We start from the raw sequence: 19,858 nt of genomic DNA on the forward strand, positions 1-19,858 counted from the left end.
CTAGAAATTTTTCAATCTCTCCTGCCTCTAACTCAAACTGCCCACCTCCCATTGAATTGATATATAAAATTGAGAAAAACAAATAAAACAAAAGATAAATAAAAGTTTTACAACTAATAGAATGGAAGGCTAGAAAATCTTTTAAAAAGAAAATCAAATCTCCAAAATATAAAATGAAAAAGGAGAATTTACAACAAATGAACAGGAAATAAGGGAAATTATTTTGTCAGGTTACATAACAAAGCTGAAAAATTAAATAAATTCACCTAAAATGAATAGTTATAAAAATACAAACTTCTCAGATTATTAGAACCAGAAACAGAGAATTTATATAAACCAATCTCAGAAAAAAAAAATAGGATAAATAAATCATAAATGAACTCTCAAAAAAAAAAAAAAATAAACCCAGGACCAGACATATTTATAAGTGAATTTTACCAAACTTTCAAAAAACAAATAATTCCAATATTAAACTGTTGGCAAAAATAAGAAAAAAAATCTTCCCAAAATAATATTTTGCATACTTTCACACATATGATGGATTATATTGTTGCCTTCTCAATGGATATGTAAAAGACTGGAAGGAGGAAGAGAATTTGGAACTGAAAATTTTAAAAGATGAAAGTATAAAAAAAAGAATGAAACATACATTTGCAGACATGGCAAAAGCTGTTTTGTTTTACTATGCTTTTTTGTTGCTGAAAATTTTTTAAAAATGAGAGTAAAAAAGAATGAGAAATACATTTGCAAAGACGGCAAAAGCTATTTTGCTTTAATATGCTTCTTTGTTACTCAACCCAGGGACTATGGGCTGGGAACATGCTGGAGTATAGAGAGACTGGAGGTAACAGTGAACAGGAAGGACAGGGTGAGATGTCACAAAATATCAGGAAAGACAGAATAATATAAGATTACAACCAGATAATGTAACTTTAGAATTCATGAACATGGAGGCAGAATATTTTCAGGTGAGGGCAAGTTGAAGGGTATATTTACTTTTAGCCCATCTGTATGTAGAAAGTAGAATTGAGTAGACTAGAGAACTGAGAAGCTAGGGTATTTGTTGCTGTTGAATCATTTTAGTTGTGTCAGATTCTCTGTGACTCCAGTGGGGGTTTTCCTGGCAAAGATACGGGAGTGGATTGCCATTTCCTTCTCCAGCTCTTTTTACAGATAAAGAAAGAAGGCAAACAGGGTTAAGTGACTTGTCCAGGGTTACAGCTAGTAAGTATCTGAGGCCAGATTTGAACTCAGGTTCTCCTGACTCCAGGGCCCACACTCTATCCACTGTGCCACCTAGATGCCAAGGTATTTGAGAGAACATCACTGTTTGTTTAAGTTCTCTTATATAAGGTCAGGAGTTAGAATGGAAGAAAAGGCTGTCACCTAGGTATTCAACTACTTGAGGGAAGGGGAAAAGAATCTGCTAGAAATTGTTTGCTAAAAACCATTAAAATCTATATTAGGTGGTAATATAGACAGCATGAACCTCAAAGGAGGAAAGTTTGCTGAGGGCAGGAGAACCTGGTAATGAAAATGGAGAACAAGAAGTATCCTGACTCTACCATCAGGACCAGGGAGTCAGGAAGATATAAGAGAAAGTGTTCCCAGTGCAAGAAAGATAGCTAGGGAAGCAATGTCATCAGGAGGTGTCTGAGTGCCAAATGATGGAAGAAGGAAGAAGGGAAGAACTTTAAGATGAAAGGAAGTTTGCTCATTATGGACCAGGTGTTCCAGAAGGCACAGTGGAAGAGGTGAATCTAGAATAGGTCAGTGAACAGGATATAAGGTTGAGGTGTTTAGGAATAAGGGAAGGGACATGTAGGGTAGGGAATTAGGTTTGTTCACTGGCAAACAGAGATTCAGAATCACTGGAATGCAAAGAGTAGGAGTATGCTAACAACTTCCAAGCAGAGGATTGGGACAGATTGGATAGGGACATTTCCAGGTGAGGGAGGCAGGTGATTGAACAGTTCAAGATTATTCCTCAAGGGCTGATCTTGTGGCAGTTGGTGTTCTTACATCATCTGAGACCCCAGGAAGCCTGTCTCACAGCAGACAGGAGCAGGAGGAGGTATGACCTAAGGAGTCTAGATATCTGGGTAGAAGTCAAAGTGTCATGTTATAAGGATGGCAAAAAATAAAAAATGACAATTGTTAGAGGGAATGTAGGAGGAAAGGCACAATGCACTGTTGGTGGAATTATGAATTGGTCGAACCATTCTGGAAAACATTTTGGAACTATGGTCCCAACATTACTGAACTGTTGCATACTCTGATATAGATGCAGAAAACTCCAACCAGCATAATATTCATTTATGATAAAATAACTAAAAAGGATAGGAATGAAGTACCTTTCAATAAAATGATAAACCCAAGACACATAGTGGTTAAATTTAACAATTCCAATAATAAACAGCAAATTCTGTAAAACCACCAGGAGAAAAATCTTCAAATGTAAAGAAAAGGAATTTGAACCACACAAGACTATTCCATGCCCTCCAGAAACTACAAAACATAATGGAAAAATGTATTCTGAAAAGCAAAGGAACCCAAGATCTAATCCAAAATGACATACTCTGGAAATATGAACCTATCAATGGAGGAGGGGGGGGAAGAGATGTTCTACAAAAGAGAGGTTTTTGAAGCATTTCTTTAAAAAATTATGACTATTATGGAAATGTTTTGCCTGACTACACATGTATAGCCTATATAGAATTGCTTGCCTTCTCAATGAGGAGGGTGGAAGGGAGGAAATGAGAGAATTTGGAACTCAAAATTTTAAGCATGAATGTTGAAAATTGTTTTTGCTTGTAACTCGGGGAAAATAAAATACTAAATAAATTTTTAAAAAGATAAAAAAAAGTGAGCAGATTATTTGGTTTCCAAATACCCCATGAAAGAAAAACACAAAAAAAGGTAAATAAACACAGTTGCCAAAGAAAGTACAAGCAACAAAATAAATTATCTCATATTTAGAGACTACTAAAGTGGGGAGGGAAAGCTAGAAAAAGGACAACTACGGAGAAGTGACAGCAATGTTTAAAAAAAAAAAGTATCTATTAAAGAAATTAAAACAACTTACCCACTCCTCCCAACGTGCTATCTTTTCTGCTGTTTCAATAGCCTCCCTTTGCTCCCGCTCTGCCTCCTCTGCAACCTCCTTTGCCAGGCGTTCCTCTGCAGCTTTACGTTCTTCTTCTGCTTTTTCTTCATCTGTTAAGCCATAGTTTCGAGGCTTTCCAATATCTTTGATAATCTGTCCAATGGCAAGTTTATTCTGAGGATGGTCAAATTTCCCTACATCTTTAAATTTTAGAGAAAAGAAAAGATCATGGGTGAAATCACAATTCTGTGTATTATATGCATATGCAAGTGTTGCTTTACTTTTGGCGGGATAACATGGAAGGCTGGTATTCATTCATTTCCTGGCTCCTGAAACATTTACTGTTTCATGGCCCAAGGTATGTCACTTCACTTCTCCCTGTTTCCATGTCCTTTTCTGTAGGAGAGGAATAACTGAATGACGAGCCTCACAAGGTTGTTGTGAGTAAAATATTTTTGAAATCCTAAAATGTCACATAAGTTTGTTAATATTGCATATGTTTAGTCTATATTTCTTTCATCTCCCTTCACTGCCTCCACATCCAATCAGTTGCCAAGTCTCATGGATTCTACCCCAAACACTTCTCATATCTGTCCTCTCCTCACTACTCACACAGGCACCATTCTATTTCAGGTCTTATCATTTTTCACACAGATGATAGTAAAAGCCTCTTAAATGGTCTCCCTGCCTTAAGTATTTACCCTTTTTAATCCAATTTCCATGTAGCTGTTGAAGTGATATTTCTAAAGCATGCAACTTACCATGCCATTTCCCTGCTCAAGAAGCTATAATGCACACTCCTCTCTTTGGTATGTAAAAATCCTTTCAATCTGGCATCAATCTACCATTGCAGACTTATTGGGCATTACTCCCTTTCAAGCACTTTAAAGTACAGCCAAATTGGCCTTCTTGCTTTTCCTGGTACATAGCCATTTCTATGTCCTATTTCCTGGCCTTTGTGTAGGCAATCCACTTTCCTGGAACACATTCCTAACTCACCTCTGACTCTTTAAATGCTGAACTTCTTTCAAAGTTCAGCTCAAGGGACATTTCTTATAGGAAATCTATCTTGATTATCCCATCTACTAGTTGAGGTCAGTTTCCTTGCCCCTGTTAATTCCTTCACATTTACTTTGTATATAATATACTTCTATTTTTTCATATACATGAAAGAACAGTATAATGTAAACTTCCACAAACACTATTATTGTGGGCCTCCAACTGATTTAGGGACTGAACTCTGCACAGGAATTTGCATTTAATGCATTAGTCCAAGAGTTTTCCTAAAATTTTATATTTGTATTTAATTTCATTCCTTACCAATGTGGTGTGGATGGATTTCAAGTTCATCAAAATAGTTGTAAACAGTCTCATCTTCAGTATTTATATCACGAAAGTTACTAAGTGATCTCAAGAATCTATCCTGGACATAGTGGGTTCCAACTACAATGGCTTCTGGAAGATTCATGACTCTCTCCTTTAAGAATTCATCAGATGCATCCAAAGCAAAAACAAATTCTGTGAAGAAGAAAAAATTTCCATGTTTAATATAGCAAAACATCTCTTGTACATATGGCAACTGCATATTTACCATAACAAAATTTGGGACACACATTCATAGATAAACTCCCTGTTGAAAAATTACATTAAAGAGCTTTCCTAGTTTTCCTGAAATTACTGAGACTATCCTCCAAAAATCCAAGACATATATTGAAGGGGTTGAGGGAAATGGAAATGAGGGATTTGGTTCTCATGTGTCATCCACCTTAATATTTCTGTAGTATTTAAGAGTATTTACCATCACCTACCTTTGAACAGTGTCTCTTTTGAGGTTCTATGAGAATAAACTTTTGTGGTTCACCTATCATTCTAAGAACTCTCTCGGGAGGGTGTGTGTGTGTGTGTGTGTGTGTGTGTGTGTGTGTGTGTGTGTGTGTGTGTGTGTGTGTGTGTGTGTGTCTCTGTGTGTGTGTGTGTGTGTCTCTGTGTCTGTGTGTGTGTGTGTCTGTGTGTGTGTGTGTTAAGAACTGGCTCTTTCTCCTTCTGAACCCTTAAATTTGACATTCACTAAGGCTCTGTCCTTGCCTTCTTCTCTCCTCTGCCTACAGTATTCTTTGACAATCTCATTTACTCACTACTTCAACCATCACTTTTATACAGATAATGCCCAAATTTGTATTTCTACCTTTGATCTCTTCCTTTATCTCCAAGCCTAATTACTTCCTGGACATCTCCACTGGGGTGTCCTAGTATCATATCAAATTTAACATTTCAAAAACCAAATTTACTTTCTCCAAAATTGCTTCTCTTGGCTTTCCTTTTTCTAACATTTTTTCACCAATTACCCAGATTCAAAAACTTGGTATTTCTTTTCTCTCACCTCCATATCTAATCAGTTGCAAAATCTTGTTACTCCTACACTTACAGTTTCTCTCAAGTACATACCCTTTGTTCCATTTTCTGTTGCCCCTCAATACTTATTTTTTAATGGTTCAATGCATATAGTATATAAGCTTTTAAGATTTAGCAAAGCATGGAAAACATCCATCTTATTTCATCACTGAGGTACTATTATTACTCCCATTTTACAGATAAGGAAACAGACTCAGAAAGGTTAATGGCTTGCTTGGAGTCACACAGCGAGTAAGTGTGCTACAAAAGTTGAAGTCAGGTTCTTCAGACTCCAAGTACCGAAACACATACATAATTCCATGATCTCTTCTCTCTCTCATTTCATTTTTAAAAATAACTTTTTATTGATAAGTTTTATGTTGCCCAAATTTTTTCCAGCATTTTTCTTTTTCATACAGAGAGTCATCCCATAGAACAACAACAACAAAAATTTTTTTTTAAAGAAAAACAGGAAAAGGAGACAAAAACCCCAACAAAACCAGCCTGTAAAGATTTGAGATGCAGTGTTCTACACCTGTAGGCCTCCCAACCTTACAAAAGAGTGAGAGGAAGGGGTAGAAAGTACCTTCTCACACCTCTTCTTTGGTCCTTATTGTTTCTCGCATGGATTATTGTAATAGCTTCTAAAACGGTATTTGCACTTGCAGCCTCAACACAAAGACCCTCCTCCAATCCATTCTTTATACTACTACCAGATTATTCCTTTTGCACAAATATCATCATATAACTTCCTCTAACCTAATAAATAAAATGTAAGTTCCTTCACCTGGGATTAATGTCCTCTATAATGTATTTCTATATTATCTTTAATAGTCATTATCTTATAATATCTTATATTGTCTTTAATAGTCTTATATCCATGGATTCTGAAACAATCAATCAGTCAATAGATCAAAAAGTTTTATTAAATGCTTACTATGAGCCAGGTACTTGGGACACAAAGAAAGGTAATGCTCTATAATAAACTGGACTATTCCCCTTCTCCTGTATGTCTCTTGCTATTCCATCTCTGCCTTAGCTTATACTATTTTCTATGACTGGAAGGACTTCCATTGCATTCTCTGTTTAAATGCTAGCTATCCTTCAATACTAAACTTAAATGCTAGCCTCTCTGCAATTCATCTGCTCACTGACCCTTTCCTTCTCCTTCAATTAGAAATGACATTTTCTTTCTTAGTTCTTCTGTGGCATTTTGTTTCTGTTTTTGTTACACAGTTACCATGTTCTACTTTGAATGGGTTTTTTTTTAGTGTGTGTGTTATCTGTTGTGTTTCTCTAACTAGTAAGCTCCTTGAGGGTGGAGATTGTGCCTTATTTACCTTTGTAGCTCCCCTAGACCTAGTACATAATTGGCATTTTAAAAATATTGGTTGAATTGAATTGATCTCAGGTTAATCAAATGTTCTTATTCACTATGAACTGATGATAATGATAACAGCTAACCAATTATATACTACTTACTATGTGTCAGACACCGTACTAAGTGCTTTACTATCTTTTATTATTTGTTGTTTACTATATTATCTCATTTGATTTTTACAACTCTGTGAGGTAGGTGTTATTATTTTCCCCATTTTATAGATGAGGAAACTGAGTCAAGGGCTAAGTGACTTGCCAAGGGTTACACAGCTAGTAAGGATCTGAAGCTGGATTTGAATACATGTCTTCCTGACTCCAGGCCCTATCCTCTATCTACTGTGCCACCTGCCTACCCCCAAAGAATGAACTGATTGCTCTCCCTTATCTATTTTTTCTCTTTCATATAAGATTCCACAAATAAATGTAAATCATTACTGTTCTGTTTAAGAAAACCTGTATTTCCTTTGTTGACTCACTTCTTTTACTCATGGAAGTTCATCAATGTTATAAACAGTTACACTAGCTCATATATTACAGATGGAAAGTATATTAATATCATCTTGTTTCAATATCTCATTTTGAAGGTGAGGAAATTGAAGTTTAACATACATAATAACATATTAACTTACTTTTAGCTCTGAAATCATATTGAATAGAATCTTTCTTTTATAATTTAAAAGATTCTTTAAGATTATACACTGCATCTTCATATCTACCTATATCTATATAGTACTGAAAAAGTATAGATACTCATTTAGAAATCTAGTTGGCAAATAATCAGATAATCAAAAATTCAGTATATCTAGAGAAGGTATATTTGAATGTTTGGAATTACGGAGCCACTCATATTTTAATTTAATTTTTCTATTTTTTGATTGACATAGCCGTAAGGTTATATATTTTAAGTAGCAGCTGTGAAAAGAACTATACAGAAAACAGCAGACAACAGCAGCACATTAGCATGATTTGTCAATAATATAGAATGCTACTAGGCACCATATAATAACGGATTTGAATGTTTCGCTCCTTAAGCTGATTCATGCTTATTAGGCTCATGAGAAAGATAAATAAAAATTTAAAGTGCTATATAAACATTAGTTATTTCTTCTCTACATTTTGGATACTTTTTCCGAACACTGTATCCAATGCATGCTGTCCTCTACCTGCCTCATTGAGTAGTAAAGCTGAAAGTAGTGTCCATAATGAACAAAAGTATTAGAGAAATGTTACTAATTTCAATATTTCCAGGATCTATATTTTTATAGGAATGGATGTTCCCTCCATGAGTGCAGAGCACTACATCTTTGTAGATAGTTAGCTGTAAAAAACAAATCATCATGGATGACAGCATAGACTACCCAGGCCTGTTCATTTGCAAATGTGAAGAGTTGTGTCAGCAACTACTGATACATATATGCCTATTTTATCATTCTTCTCCTTGATGAAAATATAAAAAGGGAACAAATTAGGCTTCTACAGATGATTTTCTACAGTAGTCCTTACAAGAGATTGAAAAATATAAAATCCCACTATATATATTATTCAGTTATTTTATGATTTCAGAAAATAAAACACAGTCTTGAAAACTCTCCTTAAACAAGATTTCTCCTACACAAATGTTAAAACTACATAAGATTTATTACAGATGTAATTATAGTAATATTTATCTACTTAGTACTGGCAAAAATTAAGGTACAAAACAGAGATGTAAAGGCTATGAATCATATGATGATATCCTGCACAACAACTATTGAAGAATATGGGGAAAAAATAGGAACTACAATTATTTTGCAACATTTTGATGGATTAACAATGTAGGGGACCCCCCCAAACCTGGTGGCCTAATAATAAAAAATTCTTAATCCCTATTAAAGAAAAACACAATATAACAAAGTATGCAAGGATACAGTGAAAATGGATGACCTGATCCACTGTAGAAAAAGTTACTTATTTTTTGGATAAGAGACAACGGCAGTCTGGTCTAAATAGTTATCTCAACCCTGAATTTTGTCTAAAGGATCCTCTTTCACAATTGTAAAAGTATTCGGTTACATCTCCTTGCCTCTTGCCCTCGAACAAGAAATATCTTCTCATTCTGATAACAAATTCTGCCAGCCAGGGGCAAATATTCCCCTGGAAGTTCCACTTTTCTTGAGTGATTCCTCTTTTCTCTATACCCCTGTCTCTCCTGTGAAAGGTGTTACCTAGCCTAAGCTGCCACAAAATGTTGTGACTGAATACTCTTAAGTGGATCTAAAAAGTATAAAAACTAAATCAGAACTCTAGGAAGTTGAAATTGCTATCAGCAATTTCCTTAGCATGCTCATGTTTCTTTGCTTTTAGTTTGCCTTCTGTCTTTGAACCAAGTCATCAACGCCCCACTGACAAGTACGATTCTCCCAAGAGGCCCCATTTCTCGTGAGAGTGAAAATTTCCCAACAATAGTAAAGTTCTTCAAGTACTAATCACAGATGACACTGCAATCATGGCACCGAGGCTACAAAGTTTTCTCAATGAAATCCCTAGCAACTGCACAAGGTAATATTGGAACACATTTGGAAACCTTGCAGTGTTTGCTTTCTATCACAAGGCTTCAGCCTTTTATGGTATTTCCGACTTCCTCTCTATGTTAGCAAACCAATATGGTCCTAGACTTCCTCTCTCCTTATTGAGTCAGTCATTAATACCAAAGGCTTGGACATATTTTCTTAAATTGGTTTATATAGAGAAAACTTCAAAAACTTCTGTTGGTTATGCTTATACATTCCTTAGTTTTGAATTATTTCCTCCTGATCTAATAGTACACTTTTGAAATTCAAAGTTACTCTTTTGGTGTGAAAAATATATTGAATAGCACTCTTTAAAAATAATCCTATGAAAATATTTTAAACTTACCAGGTATGGTTATTTTGTCAAATGTAGGAATTTTGCCTCTAGATTCTTCTTCTTCTTCCTCTTCTTCTTCTAATAACAGAAAATCCATAATTTGCAATATGATTATTGAAAAATGAGGATGTGAGTAATAATTTATACCTCTAAACAGCAATTACTAATGAAAATGTATTCAAAGAAAATCACATATTTAAGAAATATTTTCTTATTTGTTTTGATTGAAAAATTATTTTTGTACTGAACTATTTACCTAACAAGAGAACGTTGACACTTACGATTAAACAAGTCTTTTGCTTGATCGTAGGTTTTTGGGTATCCATCCAAAACGTAACCTTGGTTTTTGCATGGCATAGACTTTAGTTTATCCTTCATGAATCTAATTACATATTGATCTTCCAAGCGACCTAAAAATAAACAGGAAATATGCTGCATATAAAGTACCCAGGTGTCTAATGTACAAAATTACAGTATCAAGATGAGCATATTTAAGAAATACATCTCTGAAGACTTCTGCTTATTTTTCAGGAATTCTAAAGTTTCAAATGAGCAGTTTCTTAGTCATGTGCCCTTTGTATCACTCTACCAGCAATAAAAATGGCACATTTAAATTTTCCTATACTTAGATTTCATACAAATATATTAGATAATGATTATCTCTTTTAGAACATTATTACATCTTTTAATAATTTAGATTTTATGTCAAAGACAAAATGACCAAAGCTAAGATTTTATTTAAATTTATGGAAATAGTTTTCTATCACCTCCTTAGGTTCAAAGAAAGAAAGATGCAAAATAACTGAGTCTTTGTTCATTAAATATTTCAGGATCATTTTTATTAAATAAATCTATTTTTAAATGTTTTTGTTTAAATGAAGTGAAAATATTCAAGATGTTAGCAGTAATCCCGGCACTCCTTGGATTTGCTTTATATGTTTCTTCAACAAGCATTAATTGGTACAAAAAAAATGTACTATATATTGAGCTCCAGGTGATTGATTACTTTATTCCTTGGTAATATTTTAAGGAATGAATCCAGTGATCTCTAAGTGACTTTATTCTGTAAAAACACCTGTCTCCCTGGAAGTACACCTAACACACTTTAGATAATATCAAATTTTGTGACAGGAAATTTTAAATTTTTGCTTCAAAGTTAATTAACACAAGTTCACTTGGATGGCTTACAAAAATCTCCATAATCATTTTATTATATAAATTGAATCCCAAATCAGAAGATCATTAATAAAATTAACCTATCACCTATCCTGCTTTTATGGCCTGGGATGAAAAGAAGGCCAATAGGTTTGTCTCTGAAGAGAGCTGCTACATGAGTAACTGAGAAAGAATAAAGCACTTGAGATGGATAATTTGGTGATGGTGAATAAATTTTAGGGAGGAAACTGCTCTCAAGAATCAATCTTTCTGAGTATTATTCACTTTTTTTCTTAAGCTCAATGAAAATGTCATCTTTTTTCCTCTTGTTCCAAAGATTAACTCTTCCCTAGGATGATGCAAGCTTTTTGAAATTCAAATACATTTATATTCTTTACTGTATGTATTATAAAAGCCTACTAAACTATGAGTATTCATTAAATATTTAACTAAAAGAGTTAAAAAACAACCTTTTGTACTTTCAAAAATATATTAATTTATTTTATTCCCTTCTCTGCCAATTAAAGAAGCATTTCCTAAAGACCTACTCTGTAAAAAGCACTGGGCTGGATGCTAGGTAGACAAAGACAGATCCTGCCCTGAAGGAGCTAACTTCTATTGGGGAAATACAACATATAAATATAAATGATATACTGGAGGTACCCAGTGTTTCTCCCTTGATGCTCTGTTCAGTACCAAAGAGAAGTGGAAAAGAGACCCAGCCAGGGACAATCATCAGGATTGTATTAGGTACAATGTGAAAGCTCTTAAAAGACAACATGGAGGGTGACATGTGTGTGCATGTTGTGTATATACATGTTTCACACTCACAGGGAGGCTCCATGTGAGCTGCCTACGTATGTACAGTAGTCTGGTTGGAAATAATACTAGAGGTGACAGGCTGTTTGTCCTTCTCAGAGAGAACCAATGATATCAGGTAGGTGATGTCTTTACTTGCAAATGAATTGGATTTAAGTGAGGCAGAGCTATGCAGAGTCATCAGCCTCATCCTCTCCTCCACAGTCACTGGAATCCAGAGGCAAGACAAAGGTGAGGACGATTTGTGATGGCCCCAGATGGAGTGGAAGACCTTGACCTTTTTAAACTAAGGTCTTTCCCTGACCTCAGCTTGTCTGAAGCAACACTCATTCAGTGGTTAAAGGCTAGGTAAGAATTAAGGTAAAAGAATCCATTTGGGAGAAGACCCTCAGAGTTTCTGGCCAGAAAAGAAATAATTGTAATTTATATTCACTCAGCCTATCAAAACCTAAACAATGAGCAAATGAGGCTTGGGCTGGGACCTATTATTGGCCAGCCAATGAGAACCAAAGTGACTTGGGTTACATGCTACAAGCTTGGAGAATATGGGAGATATTGACTGACTACATTCCCTGAGATGGATAGTGAGGAATGGCAGACTTCCCAACTAGTGGCTCATTGTTTGGGGTAGTTACTAAGAGGGAGGGTAAAGAGAAAAACTTTTCCCTGGCTTTCCAGTTAAGAGCTATATGATAGTAAAATTCTAGATCCTCCCATGTATGTTGAAGGCAGGGTGCTGGAGAGTGCTCCCCTTCACAAAGCTGTGCTTGTGGGGACTATGTAAAAAGATTAGAAGGGGGAGTCTAAGATACAGATTTTAACAGGAGCTGTTGGGTTAAGTTGCTAGAAAGTTTTAATGCCACACTTTCAATGTACTTTAATCTATATATGAGTGAATACCTGGACAGTCAGCGAGATGAGAATCTCAGTGGGATGGGGGCAGCTAGGTGATGCAGTGGATAGAGCACTGGCCCTGGAGTCAGGAAGAGCAGAGTTCAAATTTGGCCTCAGATATAGCTGTATGACCCCTGGGCAAGTCACATAATGCTGAATGCCTCAAAAAGAAAAAAATCTCAGTAGAGTGAAGGTGAACACTGACTAAATAGATTATGAATTATTGTTGGGAATACATCCTTACCTTTAAACTAGAGCAAACGCCTACCAAAGAAAGCACTAAGATGAAAAGTCAGGTCCTAGGCCCCATCTTCACATGTACAAAGGGACTGAAAGGACCTACATGTGTGTGACCTTGCTCACTGCTGTGTTAGAGCAAAGGAGCTGGATCTGCTTGAGCTTCAAACACTATCTACTGATTTTCACAGATTACATACACCCTGAGCAGCTGCCCCAGCCCTAGTTCCCCTTTCTAATGTTAATAAAAAGTAAATGCTCTTGTGCCTGGGTGTGCTCCTGCCCCCTACCACATACACTTTACACAGATAAATATAAACATGATAATTTGAAAAAAAGAGAGAGAGTACTAACGACCAAAGGGGTCAGGAAAGACAAGCAATTGCAGGAGTTACAATGGATCTCCATTTGGTTTAATACGTAAGTACAGAGGTACATTTTAACTCAAGAACTTATGCCTTTCCTGTGACTTCCTAATTAATAATTCTAGCAATTGTTTTTTCAGTTAGAGTAGATTTTCAAACAAGTATTATGCATATATCTTGGTTCAATTACAGCTTATGGTACATGCTCTTTCTGGTAGACATGGTGTTTAACACAGGTTTTGTAAGCAGAAAGATGATGGAAAGAAGCATGGTACATGTAAGCAGGTTGCAGGATAAGACTAAAGCAGTATAAAAATATCTATTATTATTATTATTACTACTACTACTACTACTATGACTTTGACTTCAACTACTACTAATACTGGAATGGTGCACATAAACAAGCTGTATCCTGTTACCAAAATGTCTTGTGCAAAAGGAGACATAACTAAAGATGTACGATCGTCATTATCATCATTAAAATAATGGATATTAATGATGTTTTAAAGGTTGTGAATTGCTTTACAAAAATTGTCTCATTTGAGCAGATTTATAGGAAAAAATGTGCATAGAAACAGAGCTGAGCTAGCTCTGCAGTGAAGTTAGACTCAGATGTACAACACAAGATGCATATAGTTATCCTGGGACTTTAAAAAGATCAAAGAGGAGAGACAGCCTCTGGACATAAATCCATTAGATATACCATGAGGAAGTGATGCTTAAACATGAACAAGATTTACAAATGATGAGAAGTAAAATGGCGACAGTTTGTGTTAGTGGTGGAAATACCTACTCCAGTGAAATCACTCAAAGTATTTCACAGTTTGAGAGGGCGAGAAGGAAAGAAATTAGTTAAAATTTAGGGAAACTAGGCTTTTTTCATGTTTTCAAAAGGTTAGATCTATAAGCAAACTTCCAAAGATTGTTTATAGATCTAAAACTTTTTTTTTTCCACTTACAATCTTTATTTTTAATAAAGAGGCAGGAGTTATTAACTGGGTCTGAATATCACCTTCATCATTTGCTTGCTGTATGACCATGGGTTAGATGTTTAACCTCTGAGTCTCAGTTTCCTCATCTGATAAAAATACCTCAGGGCCCTTAGCCTCTGTTCTCTGAGCCCAACAGAGGAAGCACTGTCCAGAAACTCAGCATGTCTATTTACAAGATCCAGGCAAGAGAGATTTTTGACTCTTGCGAAAACCCCACGATTGAAGTTGATCTCTCCATTGAAACAGGTCAATTCTGAGCTACTGTGCCCAGTGATAGTCTACTAGTATTCCTGAAGCCCTAGAGCTCTGAGACAATGATAATACCCACTACACGGGGAAAGGTGTTTCAAAAGCAGTTAAGGATATCAATAAAACTATTGCCCCAACCCTGATTAGCAAGAAACTGAATGTTGTGGAGCAGGAGAAGATCAACAAATTGATGATAGAGATGGACAGCACTGAGAATAAACCTAAATTTGGTGCAAATATCATATTGGGAATGTCTCTGACTGTAAAGTTGGAGCTGCTGAGAAAAATGTCTCCCTGTACTGTCATATTGCTGACCTTGCAGGCAACAATGAAGTCATCCTGCCAGCTCCAGCCTTCAATGTGATCAATGGTGGCTCCCATGCTGGTAACAAACTGGCCATGCAGGAGTTCATGATTCTCCCTGTTGGAGCAGCAAACTTTAAGGAGGCCATGTACATTGAAGCTGAGGTCTACCCCAACCTGAAGAGTGTGAGTAAGCAGAAATATGGACAGGATGCCACCAATATAGGGGATGAGGGTGGCTATTCTCCTAATATCCTGGAGAATAAAGAAGCTCTGGACCTGTTAAAAAATGCTATTGGTAAGGCTGGCTATACTGATAAGGTCGTAATTGGCACGGATGTTGCTGCCTCTGAATTCTTCCAATCTGGGAAATATAACTTGGACTTCAAATCTCCTGATGATTTCAGCAGATATATTTCCCCTTCTGAGCTTGGAGACCTCTACAAGAGCTTCATCAAGGATTATCCAGTGGTGTCTATTGAAGATTCCTTTGACCAGGATGACTAAGAAGTCTGGAAGAATTTCACTATTATTCCTGGCATCCAGGTGGTAGAGGATGATCTCACAGTGACCAATTCCAAACACATTGATAAGGCTGTGAACAGGAAAGCCTGCAACTGCCTCCTACTTAAAGTGAACCAGATTGGGTCTGCGACTGAATCTCTCTCAGTGTGCAAGGTGGCCCAGTCCAGTAGATTGGGAATAATGTTTTCCATTATTCTGAGGAGACAGAAGATACCTTCATTGCAGACCTGGTGGTGGGTCTCTGTACTGGGCAGATCAAGACTGGTGCCCCCTGCCAATGTGAACGTCTGGTCAAGTATAACCAGCCTCTCAGATTTTGAGGAAGAGCTGGGCAGTAGGGCTAAATTTGCTGGAAGGAACTTCAGAAATCCTTGGGCCAAGTAAGATCTGTGATCAGGAGGCCTAAGAGCTCGCAGGGGCCAGTCACCTCTGTAGAAGTCTGCTCCTGTCCTAAGAATGGACAGCACCAAGTACTAGACCAGTTTTGTTTTGGGGGATGGGGCCTTTGCTGCTTAATTTCTCTCTCCCTTCCATCTTTCTGTGATGTTCTCACTGCTTCATTAGAACTGTCTTACACCAGAGACTACATGATCATCTGGCTCTCTTTTGGAAGACCCTTATCATCTTATGACCGGGACAGAATGACATGTTTTCATCCCCAACCTTAGTGTTGACATATGGAGCCATATACTGTGATGCAGCCCCAATAAGCCCACAGGCCAGATCCTTAGTGGCCTCTATGTGCAAAATAAAAGCATTCAGTAACACATACACACACACAAATATCTCAGGGATTTGATGAGGTTTAGATGAAATAATGTATGTAAAATGCTTTGCAAACCTTAAATTGCCACACAAACGTCAGCTATCATTATTGTCCTTTTTGTTATCATTCAAAGTTATTACATATAGGTATTCATACATGCCGGAAGGAAAATCCATAGTTAAAAGATGAAAGACTATAAATTATGAGAAAATGAGTGATCTAGTTGATATTTTGCTAATATTTAAAAATATAGTGCAACTTGTACGCAAATTTACATTGTTAAAAAGGGGGATTATTTTTGGAAAATTCATTTCCTGTGATCTAGGTGCAATTTTCCTGATGAAAAATAAAAAGACATAACCTCAGATGCTTACACATTACCTCCATTCTGTTCCATGCTTTCCTTAGCTCCATCTAAGAGTTCTTGAATCTCTTCTAAGTTTTCTTCTTCTTCTTCATCATTATCGGTTTCTTCTTGTTCTTCTCCTTCTGGTTCTTCTTTTGGTGCAACAAGAAGCTCCTAAATACCAAATGAGGGTTCAAAGAGGATGAGATCGAAAATTGGTTTTCTCTGAAAAAGTCATATGGGACATGATCTTAATCCTCCCTCAATTAGTAAATGTATCTGTCTGCCTAGGTACGCTTCTGGCCCTCTTCTACCCTATTTTTTCTTCTGGCAATTTCACTCACTTGCTGGGTTTTAATTATCATCTCTATTTATGACTTCCAAATGTGTACCTCTAGCTTCTGCCTCTCCCTCAAAAACTTTAGCCTCTCATTTCCAACAACCTGCTGGGTATCTCTCCCTGAATGTTTCATCCTTACTCTATAACCACCTTGCTTCATAGTCTTTATCATTTCTTACCCTGGACTACAAACAACAGCTTTCTAAGTGATCTTTCTGCCTACAATCTCTCCCCCTTTTCATTCATTCTTCATATGACTGCTAGGTTAATCTTCCTAAGGCACTAATCTGATCACATAATTCTTCTCAAAAATCTTCGTTTATATATTTGGAATTAAAGAATTGCCAAAATCTAGTTTCAGTCATCTTTCATGTCTCATTTTATACTATTTCCACTTCACACATTTTGTAATTTGGCTATAATAGATTACTCATCATCTCCCATTCTTTTCCTGTCTTATCTCATTTTGATACCTTTGCCCACATTCTTTCCCATACTTAGAAAAGAATCTCTCCATACTATCTGGCTATTGAAATCCCTCCCTTATTTTAAGACACAACCTAGGTGTTGCCTTCTCAGTTTCATATGACCCCAATGACTTTCAGGGAATAAACCATAGATTATCATATACTGTTAGAACTATAAAGGACTTTAGAGGGCTTTTAGTCCAACCTTTTCATTATATACACAAGGAGATAGCTCTAAAGAGGTGAATAGGTTTGCTCAAGGTAAGTTAGTAGCACAGTCAGAACTGAAAGCCAGAACAAAAATCTATAGCTAATAAGGACTTTAGAGACCATCTAGTTCAACACCCTCTTTTATAGGTAACCCTTGTCTCAAAGGGCCAGTTGCATGGGACTATCACTTGTAACATTTTACCTATAGATGAAGAAAGGGTTCCTGAGGCAGCTTGAACTTAATATGTCCCTGATGAACTCATTAACTTTCCACCAAAACGCAAACTATTTCCTGATTTCTCAGTTTCGATTGGTGTTCCTCCTTTCAGTCACCTCAGTTAGGAACCTTGGAGTCAGTCACTCTCAACTCTTCACTCTAATCAGCTGTCAAATTCTGTTACTTCTGCCTCTGCAACATCTCTCATTCTGATTCTTTTCTCTCCACTCACAGAGCCACCACCCTAGTTTCTACTCTCATCAACTTTTGTAAGAAATTCCTAATTTCCTCTCCTGATTCAAGTCTTGCCCCTTTCCAATCACTCCTTTAACTGGCTGCCACAGTGATATTCCCAAGGCATATGTCTGACCATGCCACTCCCCTGCTCAATAGATTCCAGTGGCTTCCTCTTACTTCTAAGATCAAGTGCAAACTCCAATTCTGGTATTTCAAACCCTTCACAATCTGGGCCCAACCAACCTTTGTATATTTTCTATACATGACTCCCTTTCATGAATTCAGTTCAGCCAATCTGGCTTTCTTGTTTTTCCCCACATACAACATGCTATCTCCTATCTCTGTGCCTTTGCAAAGGGTGTCCCCACCTCCTCAACTGCCTCTTAGGAACCCTACTTTCCTTCAAAGCTCAACTACACAAGGGCTTTCCTGATCTCTGTGCCCCCACCAGCCACCCACCTCCCTTTGCTGGTGCAAATTACCCTGTATTTACATTGTACATACTGTCTCCCTTGAGCAAATGTAAGTTTCTTGAGGGCAGAAACTGTTTCATTTTTGTCTTTTTATCTCGGACCTAGCACATTCATGGAAATAACACACACTCAATAAATGCTTGCTGATTGATTGACTAACGTAAGTCTCACAGGCTGATTCCCAGATAAATGCTTAGTCATACTGAGAATCATTCTGATCAATTCTACTTACATCATTTATATTTTCAACAAGTCTTTAAAAACAGGGGTACTCCTACCTATTCAAATACCGTTTAAAAACTTAATACCCTTCAAAATATCCTGATGAGTATTCAGAAGAGCAAAAATAAAATTTGTAAAAGGTTCACTTTTAAAAATCAAGTTCTTAGGATAAAGTAAGATAAAACCTGGCCATTTCTTCCTTTTTACTTCTAGGTCCTAAATTTTTAGAATGTATATCTTTGTACTTTCAGTTTAAGGCACATACACTTGTAACACAAATCTTAGTTGTTTATGATTAGCTTCCCCTTGCTCCTCCTTTTTCTAGTTCATAATAAGAAAAAAAATTTGCACAGAACTCTTAAGGGTGATTTTTAATTACATAGTTGGTCCCAATTTTTAGATTATTAGAGTTGAAAGAAACCTTAGAATCACAGAATGATAGAATATCAGGGCTGAAAGGGTTTTAGAATTCATCTAGACTAATAACCCTTTAATTTTCAGATAAAGAAACTGGGCCCCAGAAGGGTGAAGAGACTTGCCCAAGGTCACAAAGGCAAAGGGATTAGAACCCAGATCTTAAAGTTCTAAGTCCAAAGGTCTTCCTATGGAAATAGAGTCTAATTTTATAACTCAAGTCAAGAGTTTTAACTTATAAAAATCTCTTTATATTCAATTTTTCAGTGAATGATGTATCTTTCTCTAGTGAGTTACACATTTAGTATACAAAGAAAATTGTTGATTTTGAAAAAGTCAGAAATGAAAATTCAAACCAGGGTCCCAAGGAGCAAATATGAATTTACCAGCCTTGCTATCGCTTCAGTAATCACATCCTTTATTTTAATATGGTGTAATTTGTAGTGCTTGCATACTTCTTCGGCAATAGATGATTTCCCCACCGCGGGAGGACCAAGAATACAAATCTTAACAGGCTAAAAAATAAAAGAGAATATGAAAATACAGAGTTTAGGATGACAGATTTAGATTTGGAAGGGACCTTATAATTGTCTAGTTCAACCCTCTGTCAGAAAGTAGAAAATCGAGGCTTAGCAATGTTCAAGTGTGGTAAGTGTAAAAATTGTAATTTGGGCTCATATCCTAATCTAACCTAACTTCTAAATCAAACACTCTTTTCATAATACTGTTAGTAACAATGCAATCTGGGACTGGCCATTGATAACTCATCTTCTAAGGACTTTCAAGAATAAGTGCTATGCATGTCAGTATTTCTTTTAAAATTATAAAAGCTCAATGTCCATCTCCAGAGAAAGGACTGGTAGA

General features: G+C 36.4%; 1 protein-coding gene and 1 pseudogene across 3 annotated transcripts in view; one reads left to right on the forward strand and one right to left on the reverse strand.

The window, feature by feature from the left end:
- AK7 (adenylate kinase 7) overlaps positions 1 to 19,858 on the reverse strand; it is a 104,849-nt gene that overhangs the window by 14,038 nt on the left and 70,953 nt on the right. For all 3 annotated transcript variants that reach the window (XM_072630305.1, XM_072630306.1, XM_072630307.1), the window contains 6 exons: positions 19,381 to 19,509; positions 16,450 to 16,588; positions 10,045 to 10,173; positions 9,773 to 9,841; positions 4,427 to 4,624; positions 3,086 to 3,306 (listed from right to left, as the gene is read on the reverse strand). In XM_072630305.1, the coding sequence (XP_072486406.1) occupies positions 3,086 to 3,306; positions 4,427 to 4,624; positions 9,773 to 9,841; positions 10,045 to 10,173; positions 16,450 to 16,588; positions 19,381 to 19,509 (885 nt within the window). The remainder of the gene's footprint in view (positions 1 to 3,085; positions 3,307 to 4,426; positions 4,625 to 9,772; positions 9,842 to 10,044; positions 10,174 to 16,449; positions 16,589 to 19,380; positions 19,510 to 19,858) is intronic.
- LOC140529549 (enolase-like) lies at positions 13,991 to 16,087 on the forward strand (annotated as a pseudogene).

The sequence above is a fragment of the Notamacropus eugenii genome, chromosome 1 (genome assembly GCF_028372415.1).
Source record: "Notamacropus eugenii isolate mMacEug1 chromosome 1, mMacEug1.pri_v2, whole genome shotgun sequence".
NCBI classification, from domain to species: Eukaryota; Metazoa; Chordata; class Mammalia; order Diprotodontia; family Macropodidae; genus Notamacropus; species Notamacropus eugenii.